This window comes from Protopterus annectens, chromosome 17.part0 (genome assembly GCF_019279795.1).
Source record: "Protopterus annectens isolate FY-2018-M chromosome 17.part0, PAN1.0, whole genome shotgun sequence".
Taxonomy (NCBI): domain Eukaryota; kingdom Metazoa; phylum Chordata; order Ceratodontiformes; family Protopteridae; genus Protopterus; species Protopterus annectens.
Window position 1 is genome coordinate 311,728,699 of NC_056751.1, and position 24,037 is coordinate 311,752,735.

Genomic DNA, 24,037 nt, shown 5'->3' on the forward strand with positions numbered 1-24,037 from the left:
TTAGACTGCTAGCAACAGAACTTTTGTGGCAGATCTCCATGCATGTTAAATAAACTCTTTTGGCCTACCTTTTTGCTGCGTGATTCTTCCAGTATATGTTAAGAGTATTAAAAATCTTTTGACATTTCTATAAGAGGGACTGAAAACCTGTACAGGAATTTTGTAAAAGTTTTAAGGGACTAGTCATAAAGGAATTTCTTTTGTTTAAATTTTACAAAAGACCAAACAGTTTTTCTTTTAAATAAGAAAATGGGAAACAGTTTTTCTTTTAAATAAGAAAATGGGAATAGGAAGCAGTTGTTGTGTTAGGAAGGGCTGCTTAAATAAAAGGACTGAGGATGAGGAATATATGTTTAAATTACATCCAAAAACTTGAAATATATAAAAATGGAAGAAAGACTATGGGTTTAGTGGTACCTTGAATAAATCAGAATGTCAAAATCTAGTGAGAGACCCAAGAGGGACACAGGAAAAAAGGTAGGATTTCCTCAAGACAGAAATGGTTAAAAGAAGCTAATAAGAGACATAGGGAACAATTTTCAAATAATTTTGTCCACAAAGAAGATGACTAAACATCTATTGTCTGTCCCTTGTATTCTGATGTCACTAAAGACAGGGTTAGTCCACCCCAGTATCAAAAAGAAAGAAGCAGAAAATCAAGAAAAGGTGTCCTTCATAGTCTTACAGGAGGAAAACAAGCAGAGGAGACTCTTGCAGATAAATATCTTGAGAAAAGAAAAGAAAACAGGCTCAAACCTTTATGGTGAGCGATATAAAACACTATGTTAATGTGTAAGTCTCCAACAGAGAGGAGGGAGGGGGGGACAGGTAGAGGGAGAGGAGGAGGAAGGTAGGACATTTTGAAGATTTTTTAAATGCAGTAACAAATCATAGTTCAGCATGACTATATAATGGCAGCTTTGAGAATGTGAATAAAGAAGGTAAAAGGGAATGTGCAGAATGGGAGAATGAAGTGACTGATTTTTCAGACAAAGGCGAATATCAGGTTATTAATTTAACAGCGCTGGCTGTAACTATGCAGCTAGAGGCACAACCGATTATCACACTTCAAGTGGAAGGGAAGATGAAGGGGTTTTGTGTGATTCAGTGCCATCTGATGTAAGATGACTATGTATTAGTCAAGGCAGCCAATGTCGCATTTATAAATAAAGAACCACTAACTAAACCTTATGGTTCACCCTACCCAAAACTAACCAAATTATCAGGTTTCGTCATTGCCTCTAAAATTTGCCCTGTAAACTTATTAGGAAGAGAGAAATTCAAGATGTTACGCTGCAGGTGGGGCAGGGTGATTTACACTACTGGTACAGTAATGATCTTGTCGCAACATGACATTGGGCTAATAAGAACAGCAGGACAGGTTAAAATAACAAAGGCAGAAGAAGGCATTCTACCAGTGATCACTTTAATTCCATGCACAGATTCAGAGAATGGTACAGGATCTGCAGGCTGTGAATGCTGTGTAGTACCAAGTCCCAGATCCATCTGTTTTGTTAAATGATATCCTTCCCACAGATAAGTATTTTTCTGTCATTGATATCAGTAACGCATTTTTTCCATCCCTACAGGGAAAACTAGTAGGTTTTATTGTGAAAGCCCCACAATCTTTTTCAAAAAAAAAAAAACCAAACAACCATTTTTTTTTTTTAACCGGTGTCATCTACTGTTATACCATTTCAAATGCTGGTAGACAACTAAATAACTGTATAAAAAAAATTTTTTAGGGGCACCAATGAAAAAATGATGTCATTTTTAGGAATAACTAACTGGACAGATAAGGCAATACAGGCATTTACTAGGGTAAAGCAACTGATAGCAGGATTCAACACTTACTTTTCCTCCTAATACAAAACCTTTTTGTTCAGAGTAGGTAATACTTCTACAGGATAAAGTTACCTTTCTCTCCTAGCAGACACTTGTACTTAATACACTCTAATGTCTTACCAAGACCAGACCTTAAGGATCAGCCTTTGGCAAATTCAGATTGAATCTGTCCGCACAAGCTGCTGAATTGATTGCTTTGACCAGAGCATGTACCATTTCCAAGGATAAGGCAGTTACTATCTACACAGATAGTCTTACTGCCTCAGGAAAGGAAATAACCCACAAAAATGCCAAGGATCCAGTATCACTTGGAAATGCACTAGTGACAAAACTGCAAAAGTGTAGCCTTAACCTCTACTTTGACCACACAGAAGAAACTTCATCCTACAGATAAATTTGATCTACAAACTTTGCAAGTAATGCAGGAACTTAGTACAGTTCAGGGGTTAAATATGGGGCTATTCAGAAGCAAGGAGTTTTTGTAGGTCCAAATGATAAGTATGTCTTGCCAACAAACCTTTTAGGTATGATAATCCAGCAAATTTTCTGGACCAAGGGTTTTACCAGTTCACACAATCTGTATGGATTTTATTGAACTAACTCCTGTTCAACAAAAGCGATTTGTGTTAGTCATTTTTGATGCTTTTACAAAATGGGTAGAAGCAGATGCACTGTCAGTAGCCAAGGCTCTTACAAATAACATTATCTCTCATTTTGGGCTACCTACATGCATCTATTCTGATAATGGAAATATCATTGAGCCTACCACCCACAGTCAGCAGGGTTGGTTAAACGCTATACTGGCATTCTCAAAGGCAAGTTACATAAACTCATGGCCAAGACACATCAGTCTTGGATAAACTGGGGTGAAGAGATAGCAGATTACATGAGGAAAATGCTGACAAAAACTAACACTTCTTATTATTATTTTTCAGATCAGAAGAACAACAGGATCCTGAAAGTGGAACCAGGAAACTGAGGAACACTAATTAGTAGTAATCTTGTTTTGTATGAATATCTGACTATTGTAGCAATGCAAATACCGAAGGATTTAGTCTTTCCCACAAAAGCATTCCAAACTAATTTTGTTGTTAATAAGTGTGATTGTTACTTTTCTGTTTTTGAAGAGAGATAAAATACAGCTTGGCATCCACCCTTTAATTTAAATATGCATATGCTTTGTCTTTTAATGTTTCAAATTGTTGGATATGCACAGCTATCCCTACTGTACATGGTGGCCTGATGTTAGGTACAGTCCCTTTGGGGCAAAATGATGGACTAATTTACTGTTTGAAACTTCTCAAACGAGCCTTAAAGGACAAAATAGCACTACCCCTCATGGGTCGTCAGAATGGAACTGTATGTTTCCAGAGATCTGGAAAAATTAAGGTTGATGGAGTCAATGTAATGTAACCATAATTCATAACTGTACATTAGATGGGCACTGTGCAACAAGTTTCAAGCCTATAAGAGTGCTTATTAATAGTACAGGGCTTATTAATGTCACAAGTTTTGTTGAAAAAAATGTTATCTGTGTATGATCCTTTGTTTAAAGGGATACAAGACAAAGGAAATCATTCTATTCCAGTAAATATCACTCTTAAAGTGAATGACTGTTATTTTGTCTGTGGTAAAAAGCATACAAATGGTTACCAAGGAATTGGTCAGGCAGTTTGTTTTGGGTTATTTGGCACCAGCTATAAGACATTCATTTACTCTTCCCCAAGGTAAAATACGTGAATAAACCTGTTAATGGTAACATTGATGCATCCTGAATCTATCATCACGATTTGGCCCACAGTAGCAGCAAGGGACTGTCACACATGGACTTGGGCGATGATGTCATTTCTTGGGCTGGTATTCTTCCAGCTTATGGGACAGTAAAATCTATTTGGGAGCTCAGAAAACTGTCAAAACTGTTAGAAACTCTGAGCAATGCAACTTTTTCTGTGCTAGGATTGGTGACGGATGAGTTAACTGCAATAAGGACTGTAGTGTTGCAGAATCCAAGTGTTGTCCGCTCATTACAGACAACTGATATGACATTAACAGTCATCTGGAGATCCTACAGCAAGTTTCTGAACTTACAAAACCAGGACAGAATCCATTGACTGACTTTTTCCAAAATTGGTTTGGGAATTGAGGAACAGTATTTATGAATGTCTTAATTGCTGTATGTATTGGTGCCATTATATTCTACTGTTGGGTTGTTGCTGCATTCCTTGCATCCGAATGATAATATCGAGTGTATTGTCTGCCAATGCAACTAAAGCTTATTATTTTGAATATACAGGAAATGAACTGTGTTAAAACCTGTATAAATAAAATGTATTACTGGGGATACAAAGTGTTGTGAGGAAATGTAGTAAGAATCTTTGTGTTCAACATCTTTGTATCCTGTATAGGAAGGGTTAAAATGTGAAACTGCATCAAAGAAATAAGCTAAAATGAGTTGTTTTTCTTGTAAGGAATTTGCTGACCAGAAAGGAATGCACAGATGCTACTTTGGTCCAGGCACAGGCCTATCTTGGGACTGACCTCTGACCAAGGAGGAGTGCATAGATGTTACCTTGATGTAGGCACCAACTTATCTTGTGTCTGACTTTTTTACCATCTAAGGCTCCACTGAGTGAATTTATAGCCTTGACTGAAATTCCTTGTCTAGTAACCAGCTGCTGAGTATGCACGAAAGAGGGTATAAAAACCCATGTAAAGTGTGTAGAAATTAGACTGCTAGCAACAGAACTTTTTGTGGCAGATCTCCATGCATGTTAAATAAACTCTTTTTTGGCCTACCTTTTTTGCTGCGTGATTCTTCCAGTATATGTTAAGAGTATTAAAAATCTTTTGACAAAAACCTTTCTCAAAGAAGTATTTCTCAGCAGACCTCTAATTCGGCATCCCTTAATTCCTTAAGTCCCTTGATTCCTTAAACGTGGAATCTGGCCCTAGTACTGCAGTCACTGTCTCAACCCCCTTTTGAACCTGCTGCAAAATGTGACCTCAAATTTCTATCATGGAAATCTCTCCTTTTGGTAGCTGTCACTTCAGTTAGACCAATCTCAGAATTACAGGCCTTATGCATCAAGAGACCATACATAATATTTCATAAAGACAGATTTCATAAAGACAGAGTATCTCTACGTACTAATCCATCTTTTTGACCCCAAAGTGGTTTCTGATTTTTCTGTGAACCAATCCATCAAGCTCCCAGTGTTTTTCCTGAACTATTCGAATAAAGGTTAATACTGCCTACACTCCTTGGATGTGCACAGGCAACTAAGTTTTTACTTAGATAGGACTAAATCTGTCTGCAAGTCAGACCAAATTTTCATTTCTTTCTCTGGTCCAAGAATGGGATATGCTGTTTCAAAAGTCACTTTATCAAAGTGGCTCAGAGATTGTATTTCCTTTTCATATTCATGTGCAAATGAGCTTAGATCTCACAATATCAAAGCACATTCAACTAGAGCTATAGCAACCTCTGTAGCCTTTCACTCCAGGGCCTCTCTGGATTACATTTGTGCAGCTGCCATTTGGGCTAAACCACACATTTTCATCAAACATTACAAGTTGGATATGGTCTCCAGGGAAAGAGTGGCCTTCCACTCAATGGTGCTTAGGGATGTTCTTCCATAAGGGCTACCCAGGTTTCTCAGGTAGCTTGGGATTCTGTCCCATCAGTGATGAATGGAAAGAAGATTAACAACATCAGATAAAGAAGTTATGTCTTACCATAACGTTCCATTTGTGTTGTTGATCTTCTTCCATTCATCACATCCCACCCTCCGTCCCCCACCAAAGGCTCCTGGTGGAGCTCGTGGGTCCTTGTGATGTGTCAGGGGTTTTGTGCAGAAATGTCCTCGGCTTTATTTCTATGTCTTATGCAAACTCAATCTGAGGTAACAGGGAGCAGGGCATTGTGGGTAGCAGCTTAGCTCAAGAGTTTTTTGGTGTATGCGAGCTTGGTATTAGGCCGACACGGTTCCGGGGTGGGGGTGGGGTCTCGGAACCGAACCCATCATTGATGAATGGAAGAAGATCAACAACACAGATGGAACGTTATGGTAAGACATAACTTCTTTTTTGACTTCTATATGGTTCCTTCATGAGCAGTCACAAATGAATGATATTCATATGATTTAGCTCCTGGAGTGTTTTAAAATAAACACCACATAGCTAAGTTAATACTTGAGTTTCATCACTATTTACCGAGTCATTTTATTATTAGTTTTCTACACATGCCTCATCCTGTCACCATACCAGCTTCTGGTGCAAATCCCAGTTTCTTCTGATTGGCACAAAATGTGACTCATAACTGTTGCTTTCCCACTATTTCAGTGGGGTGGATATTTTGTATTTATGCTACTATTTAATAAGTTCATATGCAAGTCTTCTCCCTGTCCATCAGTTTCTTGCATTAATGGCATCTGTTTTAAATCCAAGCTTCTCCTAATTTATCTGACCCACTTCTTGGTTTCTTTGTCTTGCTCAAGTATTTTCTTTTGGAATAAGGGAAACAGTTTCACTGACACAGTCCCTCTCTTGGACCCCTGTTACTTCCATAGGATCCAGAAACTGAGTCCACTTCACCTTACTGACTAGAATTCTGTTGACTAAACTTATTATTTCCTCCAAAACTAAATCTGCTTCCGTATACGTTTTGACCCACCTGGACAAATACTCTAAAGACCACTGGGTATAACAGTTTGAATCTCACTCCAGCCTTAGAACAACCCTTAATGATTGTAATAAACATACTTTTCTTTTGTCTAGTATAAACTGAGTAGTCATTTTCCACAAATACTGTGGAATCACCAATGTTTTAACACCTTTCTTTTTTGCCATTGTTTTGTCAGAAGCATTCTATTCTGCTGGTATGGCTGCATTTTAACCAGTATGAGTATCAACTTATATGTTCATAATATTGATCACTGCTGCAGTAGGCTTAGCTATATGGGTTTGTAGATGCCTTGTTAGTCAGGCATAGATCACCCCTCAGCAGTCTGTAGGAGACTGAGTAGAGGGAAAGGGTTTAAGGTGCTCTGCATAAGGCAGGTTTGTTAACACCTTGCATTCTTTAGTAAGCCATCTCTGAGGTCATTCTAGTTGCTTCATATGCCTGGTCATGTGCATACCAAAGGGAGCTCTATGATTGGCCTGATAAGGGTGGAGTGCAGTGGGATAATAACCTCTTTGGACCTAAATGCCATGCCCTTACTTGTATGTTGTGCAACATAAAAAAGTATTTCCTCACCACTGTGGCCATGTGGTGATCGAAGGTAAGGCTACTATCTGTGTGCTTACCCAGATCCCTGACAACTGGGGCATCTCTTTGGGGCTTGTTATCAACATGGTAATTAGCCAGCATGGTTTGACTTCCCAAAGGGTACAGTTATGCATTTCTTAGCATTGAGTTTAAGATCATGGCTTTGGCACCATTTGTTATTCAAAGATAGACCTTCTTGAAGAATGTTAGTTTCTGCAGGGGGGCTGATGATAACCCCCGGCTTGCAATCATCTGCAGACTTATTCAGCTATAAATCTTCAACATTTTCTTCCATTTCAGAGAAATAGATGCCATAAAGCAGCGAGCCCAGTACTGAGCACTGGACGACTCCACTAGTGACTGGCCTTATGGTGGAGGTAGTCTCACCTATTTTGATCTCCTGGGTCCTATCAGTGAGCCACTTGGCTATCCAGCGGTCAGTAAAAGGGTTTATACCTAAATTAGTGAGCTTGTCTATAATTCCTGAGTGGATATTGTATCAAAAGCCTTGGCCAGGTCAGGGTAAGCTGTGTGTGCGGTCTTACCTTCATCCATTGCTTTAGTGACCCTCTCAAAAAATTCCACCAGATTTAATTGGCATGACCTTCTTTTAACAAAGCCGAACTGTGATGGGTCTAACGTTTACAGGTTACCTATGCCCTCATTTATCATGTCCATGATGATTCTTTCCATGACATTACATATGAGGCTGGTAAGACGTATGGGCTTGAAGTTACCCGGGTCAATGGTTGGACCTCCTCTGTGTAGGGGAATGATTGTAGCCATTTTCCATTCCTTGGGCACAAAACCTTACTGAAGGCTCCAGTTGAAAAATTATTGAATTGGACCAGAGAGGTCACATTTCATTCTGTTTATTAAATATCCTGGAATATTATTGGGATCCATCAATGTTGTCTTTTTGGCCTCAGAAAGTGTATTGATGTACTGTTCCCTAGTAATGGTTGGGGGGATTGTGGTATGCAGTATTTCCTTTTGATTACTGGGGGGGGGGTGGTTTGAACTGAACTTGTCGGTCAAAAGGTGATGCCCATGTACAATAAGTTCTGTGCATTGTTGTGTATTCCCATAAGGTTACGGACATAGCTTTAGAAAGCTTTGTGATTGTCCATTGCCTGAGAAGCTATTTTTTTCTTCAAATGTAGCCTTTGAAGTATTAATTAACCCTCTTAGTTGCCTGTTTATATTGGTCAGGGGGGTTTAAGTATGTATGGCTTTATTTGTCCTATGCTTGGCCAAGATTTTTTTTTCTTTTGTTGTATAACTGATTGATTTTGCGATTCCACAAAGGTAGCTTGTCTTTTGAGTTTGTTTTATTCTTAATACAAGTGAGTACAGCTCATTCTATACAGCTATCAATGTGGCTGTACAGAGATTTTGTAAATAGCTCAGCATATGCTATGTTTTTTACTGGGTTTGGGGGTGCTTTGAATTTAACCAAAGTGTCGCTTAGTAGCCTTGGAATAGTTTCAAAAATTTTTTGGTTTTGCTGGATCCCCGGATTTAATTTTTATTTCAAGTAATGCTGCCTTATGGTCAGATCTGACAGAGGAAGACATTACATTGGGTGAGGAACATCAGTTCCCATTTTCATGAGTACAAGGTCAGTGATGTTTGTACCCCTGGTAGGAGAATAGACCAACTGTTCAGGATGTTGGTATTAAAATTTAGAAATCACCAGGCTTGTGCATTAGAGGTGGTGTAGGATTCCCAGTCTGTAGAGGGGTAGTTGAGATCCCCCTTGAATATCATATTGGGATGAATGGTGAGGGACTCTAGTACATTGAGATAGGTAGTATTGGTTTCTTGGGGCACGGAGGGGGACTTACAGGTTGCAAGGATATGGTAAGAGACCCTGTTTATGGTGAGTTGCACATGTACGAGTTCCAGTGGGTTATATACTTTAACTAGTCTGGATGTGAATTTGATTTTAATATAGATTTGAGACTCCTCTGCCTTTAGTTCTCTCCTCTGCAGTAGCTGGTCTAAAGGTGTGAAAGGCATTATAACCTTGCATTGCTGGAGTACTGTCTGCGACTCTAAACCATTTCTCTATTACTGCACAGTTGTCTACACTCTAAGGTTTTCCACTTAGACTTAAGTCACTGCGAGGAAATACCTCAGGAAGTTAGGTCTCACGGCGTCTATGAATGTCCTTCTAATCTGATGTTTTTGTATTCCAAGCCCTTGGGTTTTCCTCTCTTGCTACCTGAATGTCCGGCCAGTATACAAAAGCTTCTAGCCACCAAAGGGTATGTGGGACGTCTGATGTTGGCTAAGGGAACCTGGGCCATAAAAGTGACGTCTGCATATACTAGACCTCAGAACTGAGCGCCCTAGTATCACCCCAGTCCCAGGATAACTGTACATCCAAGATGGGGCAGCCGAGTGGAGGAAGGTGGAAGGAGGGAGGGAAGAAATACTGCAACATGGAAGAAAAGGACATCTATGGTTATGGTAAGAAGCAAGCACATAAATATCAAAAGATGCTTGCCCAGATCAAAGCACTCAGCTCTCTGAACCATCTTTGGTACCTGGGACTTCTTCAAACAGTTACAGACAATACCACACTCATGTCGTACATCAGTTAGCAAGGGGGGAACCAGGTCATGCCCCTTTTTTCAGACTAGCCATGTTAGCTTGGGATATAGCTTCACAGCACAATCACATTGTACAAGCATCCTACATTCCATCAGAGCTGATCAGGACCAGAGCAAACTGTTACAAATGGAACTAGATCGGGGGGTTTCCAAGGTTTGATCCATCTGTGGGAGTCAAGTAGACCTCTTTGCCTCTTCTTTAGACAATCAACTGGCACAATTCTGTTCCAGAACTCCATGCAGAAAAGCATAGAGGAACATTCCTGCATAAGGAAAAGAAAAGGAAATTAAACTGTCTTCCAGGCCCAGGCAACCATGGTTCTCCTTTTTGGAAATTGCCAAGGACAATTACCACAAGCTTCTTCACAAACTTTATCTTTTCACAAAAGAACAGGGGTGTTATATACCCTAACATCAACCATCTTCAGTTGACTGCCTGGTTGATAGGATATTAATTCCTTTTAAGCACTTGTTTACTGAGGAACTGCAGCAGGTAGTAATGGAGGCAAGAAAGTCCTCTGCTAAAAAGTCATATTAAATGAATGGAAAAGGTTTTCTAGTTGGTTCTAACAACATAACCTGCACCCATTCAGGGGTAGCTGTTCTCTGGTTTTACATTTGTGTGAGTTACTATCTTATGGGCTTTCCTATTCCTCTGTCAGGGTTCATTTAGTGGCCATTTCATCATATATGCCTTTGGATCCTCCTCTTTTAAAGCAGTCTCATGTCAAAATGTTCTTTGAAAGTGGTTTTGTATAAGAGGCCTCCAAGAAAACTGATGCCCCCTCCTTTGGGATCTTAATTTTGCATTAGAGAAGCTAACAAGTGTTGCATTATAACCAGCTAATCTGGTTCATAGGTTCATAGGTTGGTACTAGGCTATCAGCCCTAGGGCCTATACAAGCCTAGCCATAACAATTCCCTGGTATTTCTTCCCACACTGTTTACTTCCCTGGACCCCTGTCTAGCAGGGCGACTGACGTGATCCCCGAGGTGAATTTCCTTTCTCCCATCCAATCATCAAGGTTCCTTTTGAACAGGGCCAAAGAGGCGCTCTGCTTGACATGTATGAGCAGTCTATTCCAGAGTCTGGGGAGTCTCTGGGTCAGGAACCTATCCCTCCAGCATGATTTGTTTATTGTGATGACAAGGTTTAGATCCCTGGAACATGTGGCTCTGCGGGATTGGGATTTCTTTAAATGTAGCATGTCCAACAGCTCTGGGTTTGACATGGCCTTGTATGTTAAGCAGAGATCACCTCGGAGTAGACGATATGCGACAGAGTATAGCTGGAGTTTTTTAAGGCGGTCAGCATAGGGCATCTGATTTAGGCCTCTGATTCTTTTAGTGAGGTATTTCTGCGGCCTTTCCAGTTGTTGCAGATGTCTTGAGAGGTACATACCAAATGGGGTGTTGTATTCTATAATGGGTCTAATGGGGGATGAGTACAGTGGGACAATGACCTCCTTTTTTCTGGATGAAAAGCCCTTAGTGATGAGGTGTGCCACATAGAAGGATTTCCTGACTGTTGTGGCAGTGTGGTTATTGAAGGTGAGACCACTGTCCACCTGCGTCCCTAAGTCTCTTATCACACTCTGTGTTTAGTGTACTGCCACCTATGTGGTAATTCACGGGTACATGTTTTTTTCCAAAGGGGATAACTATACATTTCTTGGCATTGAGCTTGAGCCCGTGGCTGTGGCACCAAGTATCTTTTTCTGTAAGGCCCTTTTGTAGAGTATCGACTTCATTTGGGGATTCAATAATGGCTCCCAGTTTGCAGTCATCTGCGAACTTTGTTAGCCAGAGTCTTTTAGTGTTGGCCTGTACTTCAGAGAAGTAGATGCCAAACAAGAGAGGTCCCAGGACTGAACCCTGAGGTACTCCACTTGTCACTTGTGTGGAGCTGGATTTGGAGTCAGCTACTTTTACAGTGTGGGTTCTGTCAGTAAGCCAGTTGGCAACCCATCGGGTGACGTAGGGATTAATGCCCAGCTTAGTAAGTTTATCTATGATTCCAGAGTAGGGGATGGTATCAAAGGCCTTGACGAGGTCCAGATAGGCTGTGTGGACTGTCTTACCCTCGTCCACAGCTCTGGAGACTGATTCGAAGAAGTCAGTCAGGTTCAGGAGACATGATCGGCCCTTCAGAAACCCAAACTGGGTGGGGTCCAGTGTTTTAAGGTTGCCAATGTCTTTGTTTATAAGTTCCATGGTAATACGTTCCATGGCTTTGCAGAGCAGGCTCGTCAAACTGATGGGGCGGTAGTTCCCGGGATCCAAGGTGGATCCCCCCCTTGTGGAGTGGGATAACTGTAGCTGTGCGCCAATCAGTGGGCATGAAGCCTGAGGTGAGGGTATGATTAAACATGTCACTTAGGTGAGGTGCCAGTTCATTTTGTAGTTCATGTAGTGCATAGCCCGGGATGTCATCTGGTCCAATGGATGCTGTATTCTTAGCTTTGGAGAGTGCGTTTTTTATCTGTGTGGCCGTTATTACCAGAATTTGGCAATCTTCCGGTATTGAGATGGGCCATTTAGGGGGTGAGAGGAGGGTGAAGTTGGCACTGAATCGATCTGCCAAGATATTGGCAATATCCTTGGGATCAGCATATTTAATGCCATTCTGTTGTAGCTCAGAGCAGATCTGAGAATTGCCATTTAGATTCTTGACATAGTTATAGAATGCCTTGTGGTTGTCTTTGGAATCTTTGGCAATTTTATTTTTGTAACTAGCTTTGGAGGATTTTATGAGGGATCTCAGCTTCTTACTGAGGCTGGTAAGGAAGTTTTTTGCATCCTGGGATTTTCCTCTTTTCTGCAACACTTTCTTCCTTTTGTTGTAAAGTTTGTTTATGGCAGGGGACCACCAGATTGGCTTCCTTTTTTTGGAGGAGAGCATCTTGGTTCTATTTGGGATGGCACGATTCATGCATGAGTGGATGTGCTCGTACAGTGCCTTAGTGTAGGACTCAGCAGTCGAACTTTCAGTTCCCGTCTGCATGGGTGTCATGAAGTTTGTAACTTCTGACTTGAGTAGCATGAAGTTGGCTTTGGAGAATTTTTTTATGGAGGTTTCCTTACTGGGGGGTGGGGGTGGAATGTGGATGTTAAGGGTGATTGGCTTATGGTCAGACCTGACCAACGAGGGGGTGACCATAGGTGTGGAGCATCGATTTCCCATGTTGGTAATGACCAGGTCTAGGATATTGGAGCCCCTAGTGGGACTGTGGATTAGTTGATCCAGGGCATTGGAATTTATGATTTCCAAGAACCGTTGGGCAAAGGTGTTGGTACACGAGTAGTTTTCCCAGTTAATGGCAGGGTAGTTGAAATCACCCAGTATTAGGGTGTTTGGTTGTATATTAATATTTTCCAGTATGTTTAGAAAGGCGTAGTGAGAATCTTGGGGCATGGTGGGAGATCTGTAGCAAGCTACAATTTGGATTGCAGTCTTACCTAGTGTTAGTTGCATCTGGAGAATTTCAGACGCATTGTGTTGGGCAACTAACCTGGTGGTGTGAATATCCTTGGTGAATATGGACACTCCTCCACCTTTAGTGTTTCGATCCTGGTTTGGTGGCCGAAAAGTGTGGTAAGAGTTGTAGCCTGGTATTGCAGGGGTGCTCTCTGGAGCCTTGAACCAGGTCTCAGTTACTGCACAGGTATCGATATATACTGGCTGGTTTGAGGTTTTTAACATGCAAAGCAGTTTTACTGATTGCAATGACATCTGCAAGAAGGGGATTTGATTTGCAAGCTCTTATGGTGAGTCAATCCTATCTCATTTTTCCTGTGGGTAGAGTTTCTTTGAGAAGTTATTCTTTTATACCCAAAGTGGTATCCGAGTTTAATTTAAGCCAAACTGTCCATCTCCCCATTTTCTTTCCTGAACCTAAAAATGATGGAGAAAGGATATTCCATAACCTGGATGTCCACAGAAAACTCTGGGACTGTCTCAACAGAACTAAATCTTTCAGATCTTTGGATCAGTTGTTTATTTCTTGTGAGGGTAAGAAGAAGGGACAACCGGTGTGAAAACAGTCCATTTCCAAATGTCTAAGGCTATTACCTTTTGTTATACTCACCATAAAAAAAAATTATTCCAGGCAGGGTCAAGGTCTACTCTTCGAGGCCTTGACTTCATCTGTGGCTTTTTGGAAAGAGTTGGATTCTAGAAGCTGCTTTTTTGGTCCTCTGTACATACTTTTACAAAGCACTATAAGCTTGATTCCTTCTTTAGGTCCAGATCAAGCTTTGCTAGGTCCATTCTTCGGGGCCTTGGCCTCTTCTCCTTCCATCTCCCAAATGTAGATAGCTAAGATAATCTACCCGTATAACTAAGGTTACTGCAGCAGTGATCAATATGATGAACATAGTACAGTTGTGTAAGTTTAACTTACCATAACAGTAGATGTTCAAACGATCACTGCTGCACTAGTTGCTCCCACACCACACCTCTTGTTTTTTGGTTTGTTTTTTTATACGAGGGTGTGGACATTTATTTGTTGCTGTTATCCTTTCAGGGCTCAGCCTTCCTCTGTCTGCTGGTAGGAAAGCCCTGAAGGGCTTTGTGGCCAAACTTGTCTTTTAGTCAGCTCAACTTGAGCTGCCTGACAGTTTGGGTACATGGAAGGTGCCCTGAAGCTTTGGAAGCTGGATGACTTTTATATCCTTGGGAGGATGTAACCTCTATAGCTAAATCTACAGCTGCAGTGATTATTCAAACATCTACTGTTATGGCAAGGTCTACTTGAAACAAAAACTCCAGCCACGCTAAAAACCACAATCCAAAAAAGAAAGCAAAGCCACCAGATGAATCCACCAAATGACTTTAATCCACAAAAGAGCTTCAACTTACACAACTGTACTTTCTGGATATTAATTTAGGAGCATAGATACAATAAGTCCTATCTTTTAACAAATCCTTCTGAGGAACATCAGTACAGTTACTTATTTGTTCTTCATGAAGTTAAGGTGGGTTCACTCCATCTAACTTTTCTGGTATTGCAGAAAATCTCAGTTTTCTCTTCATGTGTTGTCTTCTAGAGTTACCATTTTCTGAAAGATTTCTTCATTTGATGTCTCATCGTCTTTTATTCTTTTCTTCATTTCTAGTTCTAACTTCAAGTTTAGCAGTTCATCATATTGATTGTTCGGCATTTCTCCTTTTTCCAACCATTGTTCATTTGTTCTTAAATGGTCCTCCAAAGTCCCGTTTTTTTTTAAACATTTCTGAGTGCATCTGGTCTATTTTTTCTTCTGGTTTACAAGAAGCCCTCTCCTGTATTGATGTGGCACATAGGTCGTCTTCCTGCTAATCTTCCTTCAGGTTTTTAGGTTCATAGGTATTTACTAGGCTAATGATCACAAGGGCCTTTTTAAGCCTAGCCATGCATCCCAAATCTCTGACAAATTCTGATACCCTCGATAAGTGTAAGCAGGGGTTTGGGAGATGAACCATTTACAGATTATTTGTGTCCTTTAGAGAGATAGGTGCCACACCAGGCTTGAATTTCCGGTTTCCCATCCAGTTGTCTAAGTTGCACTTGAATTGGGTTAGGGAGGAATTCTGCTTCACATGGATGGGGAGCCTGTTCCATTGACGTGGTAGTCTTTGGGATACATACCTAGCTCTCCAGCAGGACCTATTTATTTCACAGGCAAGATTTAAGTCTTTAGAACAGGTAATTCTGGTGCTGTTTCTTTTGTGGATATGCAGGAGGTCCATCAGAGTGGGATCTGACAATGTTCTGTATGCCAGGCATAGATCTCCCCTCAAAAGCCTGTAGGAGACAGAATACAGGGATAGGGCCTTGAGGCGGTCTGCATAAGACATTTTACTTACGCCCTGTATTCTTTTAGTGAGAAAACTCTGTGGACATTCCAGTTGTTGGATATGACTGGTTAGGTACATACCAAAGGGGCATTGTACTCAACGATAGAGCTGATGAATGCCGAATACAGTGGCCTTGGATTTAGGTGCCATACCTTTGTTTATAAGTTGCGCAATATAGAATGATTTCCTCACCACTGTAGACACATGATGGTCAAAAGCTAGATTACTATCTATGTGTGTCCCTAAGTCCCTGACTACTGAGTCAACTCTAAGGGATGTGTTGTCAATATGATAGTTACCAGGGATGGATGACTTCCCAAAGGGGATACTATTATGCATTTCTTGGCATTTAGTTTTAGTCTGTGGCTGTGACATCAGTTGTTTGTCGGTGTCAGCCCCTCCTGGAGAACATTTGTGTAAGTGTAAGATTCATTGATAGCTCCTAATTTGCAATCATCTGCAGATTTAGTCAGCCAGAGACCACTGACATAGGCCTTGATTTCTGAGAAGTAAATGCCAAAAAGGAGCGGTCCAAGGACTGGTCCCTGAGGGACTCCACTTGTGACTGGCCTCTTTGTGGAGGTGGACTGCCCAATTCTAACTTTCTGGGTCCTGTCTGTGAGCCAGTTGGCTATCTACCGGTTGACATATGGGTCTGTACCTAACCTCTTGAGTTTGTCAACAATGCCTAGTGGGGTATTGTGTCAAATGCCTTGCCCAGGTCAAGGTAGGCAGTGTGAACAATTCTGCCCTCATCCATTGCTTTGGTGACCTTCTCAAAGAAATCCACCAGGTTGAGTAGGCATGATCTGCCCTTGACAAAACCAGTCTGGGTTGGGTCCAGTGTCTGGAGGTTTACTATCTCTCTGCTGATCATCTCCATTATAATTCTTTCCATGGCTTTACATACAACACTAGTGAGACTTATGGGTCTGTAGATGGCCCACCTTTGTGGAGAGGAATGACTGTTGCCTTTCTCTATTCATGAGGCACGAAACCTGTTTGGAGGCTATAGTTAAATAGTAGTTCCAAAGGCCCTGATAGGTCATGTTTCATGCTGTTTGGAAGGCATCCTGAGATATTGTTTGGGCCCAGTGATGCAGTGTTCTTGGTCTTAGAGAGAGCACCTCTCCTGTTTCCTAGTGATAGTAGGGGGAATTATATTTGATGATATTTCTTCCTGAGGGAAGGTTGAGGGGGAGAGAGGGGTGAAGATGGAACTGAATTTATCAGCCAGAAGGTTTGCTATGTCTTCTGGCTAAGTATGAGTGGCTCCATTTACAATGAGCTTTGCACACAATTGTGAATTGCCTTTGAGGTTGCGGACATAGCTAAATAATGTTTTGTGGTTGCCTTTGGCCTGGGAGTTCAAACTTACCTCAAATATGGCTTTGGTAGACTTTATTTGTCCTCTGAGTTATATGTTTCTTTTGATGAGAGTGTTTTTATTCTGATGGGTGCTACACCTCCTAATTTTTGCCATGATTTTCTTCCTCCTGTTATACAGCCTATTGATTTTGTGATTCCACTAGGGTGGCTTGTTTTTTGAGTTAGTTCTGTATTTATTCCTGGTGGGTACAGCTGCCTCTATGCAGCTATTAACATGCTTGTACAGGGTTTCTGTGAACAGTTCTACATAGGCAGCAGTGTTTTCAGGGTTTACGGGGGCTTGAAATTTTATCCAAATAAACAAAGTGCCAGGCTCCCAAGGCTGTAGGTTATTAAATGTATTCAACTAAAAATTAAGAATAGAAACGAGTAAGCATTTTCACGATAGAATAGATCGCTTCATCATCATCATTTGGATACTGTTTTTTAAGTGCCATTCCTTTATCTTGGTGGTCATTTGTTGTTTTTTGAGTGTGAAATTTTACCAGGTTCTCACTTAATAGTAGGAGGTTAGCTTTAGAATAGTTCCTGAATATTCCAGGTTTAGCTGGGGGTCCAACTTTTATTTTTATTTCAAAGGAAACCATTTTGTGGTCTGACCTTACCAGGGAAGGCATTATAGTAGGGGGTGTGCAGCACTCTCCCATATTACTGAGGACCAGATACAGTACGGTTGCACCCCTGGTTGGTGTGTTGACTGTCTGGTCCAGGGAGTTTGTGTTTACAAAATCCAGGAATCTCTGTGTTTGCACACTTGGTGTAGTATAGGATTCTCAGTTAATAGTAGGGTAATTAAAGTCACCCATGAATATGGTATTGAGTTGGATGGTTAGTATTTCTAATAAGTTTAAATACATGGTATGGGTTTCCTGGGTCATAGAGGGGACCTGTAGCTTGCAAGGAACTAGTATTGGGTTTTGCCTATGGTGATGTGAACATGGAGCAGCTGACGTGCATTGTCCTGTTTGACCAGCCTTGAAGACACCTCCACCTTTAGTCCCTGCCTGTGAAGTAGCTGGCCTAAATGTGTGGAAGGCATTATAACCTAGCACTGTTAGTGTGCTTTCCATGGCTTTAAACCATGTTTCAGTGATCGCACATACATCAGCATTCTCTAGGGTAGAGAGAGCTTCTAGGGAGTGGAGTTTTTTGTTTATACTCCTAGGATTGAGCAGTAATATCTTTAGATTTAATTGGTTTTAATTTGTGATGTTGGATGTACTTTCAGTTTGGCATTGCCTAAAAAAGGCACTATGGGGGAAAACAATGTTTCAGCTAATAGTTGAAAGCCTAGAGGGGAGAGGTGCAGACCATCCCTGGCAAAGCAGCATGGTCTGTTAACAGTCTCCTTCTATGCTGACAAATATTGCACCCCCTTAGAATGACACCAGAAACTAAGCCCATTTTTAAAGTCAATCATCTTTTGTTCATATTGCGGCATCATCCTTGGAGAAGGTAAAATGCTGCTCAATGCTAGGCTCATACCAGCCTGAGACACACATTCTGAGAGCACCATGATGTCTCTCTTTTTATAGTCTAGGCAGGTATGTCTCAGGCCATTTACTCCCACATGGACTATGACTGACTCATATTGGTAATTGTGGTCTACTGACCTAAGTGCTTGCATATTGTGGTGGATCCTAGCCCCTAATAAGCAATTGACCGTGACTTTCTCCTTACTCAGTCTGGTGAGAGGGACATCAGTGTTCCTCACGATGGAGTCTCCGATGACTAGAATGTTGGATTGTGTAGTGGCTTGCCTTATGGGCTTAGAGGTGGAGGCTCCATGAGCTGTAGCTCTATGTGTTGATGTGGGTGTTGTTTTGAAAGAGTCCATTTGGGGCTGCTGAGGGTATTTGTTATGTGTCCTTCGTCTAGGTGGTCTTTGTAATTTAGGAAGGTTACAGTTAAGTGCCTCAGCATATGTGGGTCGATATGTCTGCTTTGAGTTGTGCGTGATTGGTGCAGCGTGTGTACTACTGACAACCTTATTGACATTAGGAGTATTTTTATGAGAGAGCTTTGCCTCCAGTGACATTGTGTAAATACATCTCTCACAACCCATATCACTTTGTTTGCGAATTAACTGGTTGTAAGTAAACATGAGGCACTTTCTGCATTGCCTCAGGATGCCCATATCCACCAAGCCGGGAACAGAGACAGTAGGAAAGTTCATATCCATGGCAACAGACACTTTTTCATTGAGTAGACAGTGTGAGAACATCAGTCACTATCAGGAGTATCCGGTTTGCAACTATGGGGACAGTGCTTGTCGCTGCAAACTAGTTGTCCCGTGTGCAACTAGGTATTGGAGAAATTTCAGTTGTACTTTTACAGGAAAAATGTCACTCAGGGCGTCTGAGTCTATACAGAGCACTGCCAAATACTTGAGGGGAAACTAATACGTAGATCCTGAAAGTTTAAGGATGAAGTATTTAGACAGATATTCTGAAGTTTGAGAATTTAAAGAAGTTTTCTCATTCTAAACTTTTTCTTCTCTTCTTCTAATTATTTTTTTTATTTCCCCAGATTTTTTACTTAGTAATGATGATAGAATGAATCATCTGGACAACTGAATTTCTACCAAATGGATACATTTTACTGCTTTTTTCACGCACTTTCAGTTTTCACACTAAGAGAGATGTAGTTCATGTGCTTCTCAGTCAGATGCATCTTGGTCGTTGAAATGCTAAAAAAAGTTGCTAGGGGGTGTTGGCTGAAACAGAAAAACATAGTGCAGGAAGAACGTCCATCTTTTTTTTCTCATTTGAGCAGATAAAGCTATGTAACAAACTTGCTGTTCAAAACAGACAACTCTTTAGTTCGAAATCTGTTAAGAAAAGAAGTAATGTCTAGGATAGCAGATGAGTCTCATATTTTGTTTTTTAACATTTTTATTGAATTATCACTTAAGATGTAGGCAAACCATATTAATGTGCTCCTAGTTACATACATTATACATCAAATATGTTCTTTTGTATAACTATCATCAGTCCAACATTACGTAAACTGCTGACGTCCTACATTCCCTTAAGCCTCACTCCTCCCACCATATCATTATTCTGTATGTATTGTTCCCACAGTTTCCATTTATTTCAGTGTAATTTCTTCCTACCCTTTTCTAAAGATCCCACTTCCAATTCTTTTATCTCTTTACAATATTCAATCCTTCAGATATGTGAAGTGGTCATATGGGTTTGGTAATTAATGGCCCTGAAGGCCAGAGTGGCAGAAGTGTACACTTTTTTCCCCAGCCTCTCCATAGCCCGACTGTATTGGAAGGAAGAAGTTTGGAAGAGGGCAAAAGCTTGGTTTATCAGCAGAAAGAGAAACCACAGCAGAGTCTGAAGAGGGACACTTGTAGAGGTACATAAAGGCCTCAGGCACCTTATAAAAACAGTCAGGTTTCTTAGGGGGCTGGAGGTTAGGAATCAGGAACCAAAGAGGCAGCTGCATATGCATCCAACAAAGCATCCAGCACAAGGGGGACAGCAGAAAGTTTAGGAGATTACATCTGCAACAGTTCATAATGCGTCTTGTAAATATCAGAGACTTGTGAGCAGTCACACTTAAAATGCTCCATCATGCGAACAGCTCCTCAAAGACAGAGTCCAAACTCAAGGAATCCTCTTCCTTAGACCTATAGTCTAGAGGAGAGTTAATATTTGAGGAGTAGGCCAGTAACTCATCCGTTGAATTCACCTCCTCATCTGAAGAGTCAGGCTCACTAATCCTTTTGACTGGAATAGAGGACCAAGGACAAGCAGGAGCAGATACCCCCTGTGGTGGTCTTAAGGCCATCAGGGCCTTGAAAGAGCCCTGGGTAAAATCCTGCCATTCCCTCTTAGGATTCTTAGCAATGGGATGAATGTGCTTAGTTTTCTGCTTTTTCTTCAGTGAGATGTCAGCTGTAACCAACCAAGGAGGCATGGGAGCCATGCCTAGACTCAATAACAGTACCAGGGACCTCTTCCCTAACTAGAATATGTGAAATCCCCCTATGCCTTTTGGAAATGCTCAGCCATGGTTTCCCCTCAACATCCGCTGTGGACTTTTGCATTGCTTCACAGAATGTGCAAGAAGTCGGTTTCATGCCAGCTTCTGTCAAGGTTGCAGCAGAGGAAACCTGTTGGTCTTTGGGGTCTTCACTCACCTCAGGAGAGGCAGCTGTACCTCTAGGTTAGTGGCTTTGGCTTTGGCACCCTGGGTCAAAAGTCTGAGAAGATGGTTCTCAAGATCAATGGATAAAGAGCTGGCTGTGAAGAGATGTGGGAAGAAAAGCCTGACAAATGATACACTGGATATGATCGTGTGAAGCACGTAGGCAGAGTAAACACTTCTTCTGATGGTCCTTATGGGGAATCTGCCCACACTGACATTTTCCATTCCTGGATGACATGAATCCTAAGTACACAAGTAAAGGAAATAAAAGATAAAAGCCCAACAGGGCACTTGTCTGTAAATGGCTTGGTAGAAACCAGCTTGGCGAAGTTCATTCAGACCAATGGTCAACTCTGGCATTTGGACTGGCGTCAAGGAAGTTCTGAGTATGGAGCATATGCACGTCACCTTTATGCAGTAGGCCTGCTTGGGGAGCATGTGCCTGATGTACAGTGCTAGGAAGCTGTAAAGGCTTTGGTATACTGGATAGATATCGAGCTATCCTTGGCAGGAAATCCCACTTAATGAATACTGCAACAGTGAATAGAAGGATATCAACTGCTGTACTTTCTTCTTTTTCGGTCTAATACGGTGCTAATACCCTTGGCATGTGATGAGTACATCTCAGCTTTTCAGGCATCCAAATGTTCTGGAAATCATGCCAGAAGGGTGGAGATCCAGCTGTAGCTAATTTCTTTGGATAAGAGACTGTATTGCAGCAGTGATTATTTTATTTAATGTCAAGTGTTATGATGAGGGTACTCATACAGCTGTGCTGATATTATGAGTGCTAGGCAGATTATGAATTTATGTAAATTGCAGGTAATCCAGAGCTGAAAATTTGAAAAGCCTTGCTATCCCTTTTTACAAAATTCTTAAAGAAAGTCATAAATGATTTTAACCTGACTTTTTTTTTATTTTAGGTTGAAGTGTTCAAATGTTTGCCAGTTTCCAAAAATACAGTTGAATCCTGTGGCATTTATAGAAACATTGAAACATTGTGTCAATATATATAAAATGTAATTATGTAAAGTATTCTTGTATGTATTTTACTGTATCTATGTACGTCTGTTGTAATATTTCTGTGTCTGTATAAAACTTTCTTGTTTATGTTACAGCTTTTCTCTCAGAGCCTCCACTGAAAAAGGACATCTGTTCAGTCAGGCTTTCCTGGTAAACAAATGTAAAATAAAAATAATAAAAAATAAAAATTTGTCTGTACAAAAATTAACTTAATTTTGGATCTGTAATGTTTATGTAATTTGTAGCTGTAGTTTATTTGAAAATCAAAATGTTGAGTTAACGAGTTTTGTAATTGTTTTTTCAGTGTTTATGTGAATGCATTGTTTTTTTTATAGCTCACTAAATTTTCACACATATTTGGAAGATATTATGGAACATCGATGGGACCATGAAGATGGAAAGAAAAACATATTAAAAGGAACACATTTGAGGATTCTTCCTCTGTATTCAGTTGTACAGATACTACATAGTCTTACTAATTATCGGTTAGAAGCTGCTGATGTCTTTGACCTTGTAAAGGTAACTTTCTTTTGCATTCTTTTTGCTCTCCGAGTATGGAAGTACATCTGTTTTTCCAGGTTTTTTAATATGTTGAAACTGTAATAATGCAGTTGTGTTGTTTTTTCAACATTTGAAGAAACAAATATGAAAAAAATGTTTCCCTTCTTTTTTATGTTTGTTTTCAGTAATTGTGTCCCATGAGATTTTACTTTGAAAAAATATCTTCCTAAGTGTATTCATATTTTTTATATGCTGTTCTAAATGTTAAATAAAACGTTTTTGTTTGTTTCAAAGCTAATGAGAGAGCTTTATGGTAAGGCAAATGTTTGCTATGCATGATTTCAGTAAACTATTCAGTAACTTTTAAGCCTACTTCTTAACTTCCATGCAAGTCTTTTTCACTCGTCACATACTTTTAGGCATATATGGGAAACTCTGCAGTGCACATTTCCAGCCACGGTATTGGTACAGAGCATAGTCAACTCAGTACTGAGAATGTGGACACAGCTGCACATGTACAGGGACCAAATTGAATGCAGCAGCAGCACTGGAACTCCCATATTGTTGTAACATTTTCTGCAAAACATTCTGGGGTACTTGGTCTTATGTCCTTTCTAAGTGCACAAAACGCGCATTGACAAAACTGGAATGTTTCCACAACCTCCTTCATTATCTCTGCAAAGGGAAACATTTGATACATTGTTGATTCACTGTTCCACAGGCAAGACAGAATCTGCATTGCTTATTCTGAATGAGACTTGAGTGTTGGATAGTGCCACCTTTCCAGTAGTCTGGCACAGGCTGAGGAGTGTCATCCCTCTTTAATTGGAAAACACAAAGTTGCTCCTCTTTGTGAAACAGGGAACCACTACCACTTTGCCTATTTAGCAGTACTTTCTCTGCCTTCCATCCCACATTGAAAAGGTGCTTTAACCCACAAAGTACCCAGTACCATCCTGTGCCTTCAACTTCTCTGTTAGATCCATACCTCTCAACATACACACAATTTCTGCTTATGCATACTTATAAATGTACATATGAGTATGTATAGGCATGTGCGCATATTTGTGTATGTATTTATTGTATTTATATGTGTATGTATGTGTGTTTGTATATATATATATATATATATATATATATATATATATATATATATATATAGATATATATATATATATAGATATATATATATATAGGTACTTTTCCGTTAAACCCCTACCACGTGTCTCACCGGTTTCCTGAAAAGCATAGCTATGTTGTTGTTTCAACTGACCTGATGCCTTTTCCAGCTGCTTTTTTACCTTTTACGACAAGGGGTTGTTACACTTTTGCTCCTGAAGTTATAGCTGGAGTCAGTGATTACTTCATGCAATGAATGCCATGCCAGCGATT

General features: G+C 40.5%; 1 protein-coding gene across 2 annotated transcripts in view; it reads left to right on the top strand.

Annotated features, from left to right (window-relative positions):
* The window catches only part of LOC122791676 (cat eye syndrome critical region protein 2 homolog), an 874,492-nt gene that overhangs the window by 732,144 nt on the left and 118,311 nt on the right, over positions 1-24,037 (top strand). For both annotated transcript variants that reach the window (XM_044059524.1, XR_006363185.1), the window contains one exon: positions 22,480-22,663. In XM_044059524.1, coding sequence (XP_043915459.1) covers positions 22,480-22,663 — 184 coding nt within the window. The remainder of the gene's footprint in view (positions 1-22,479; positions 22,664-24,037) is intronic.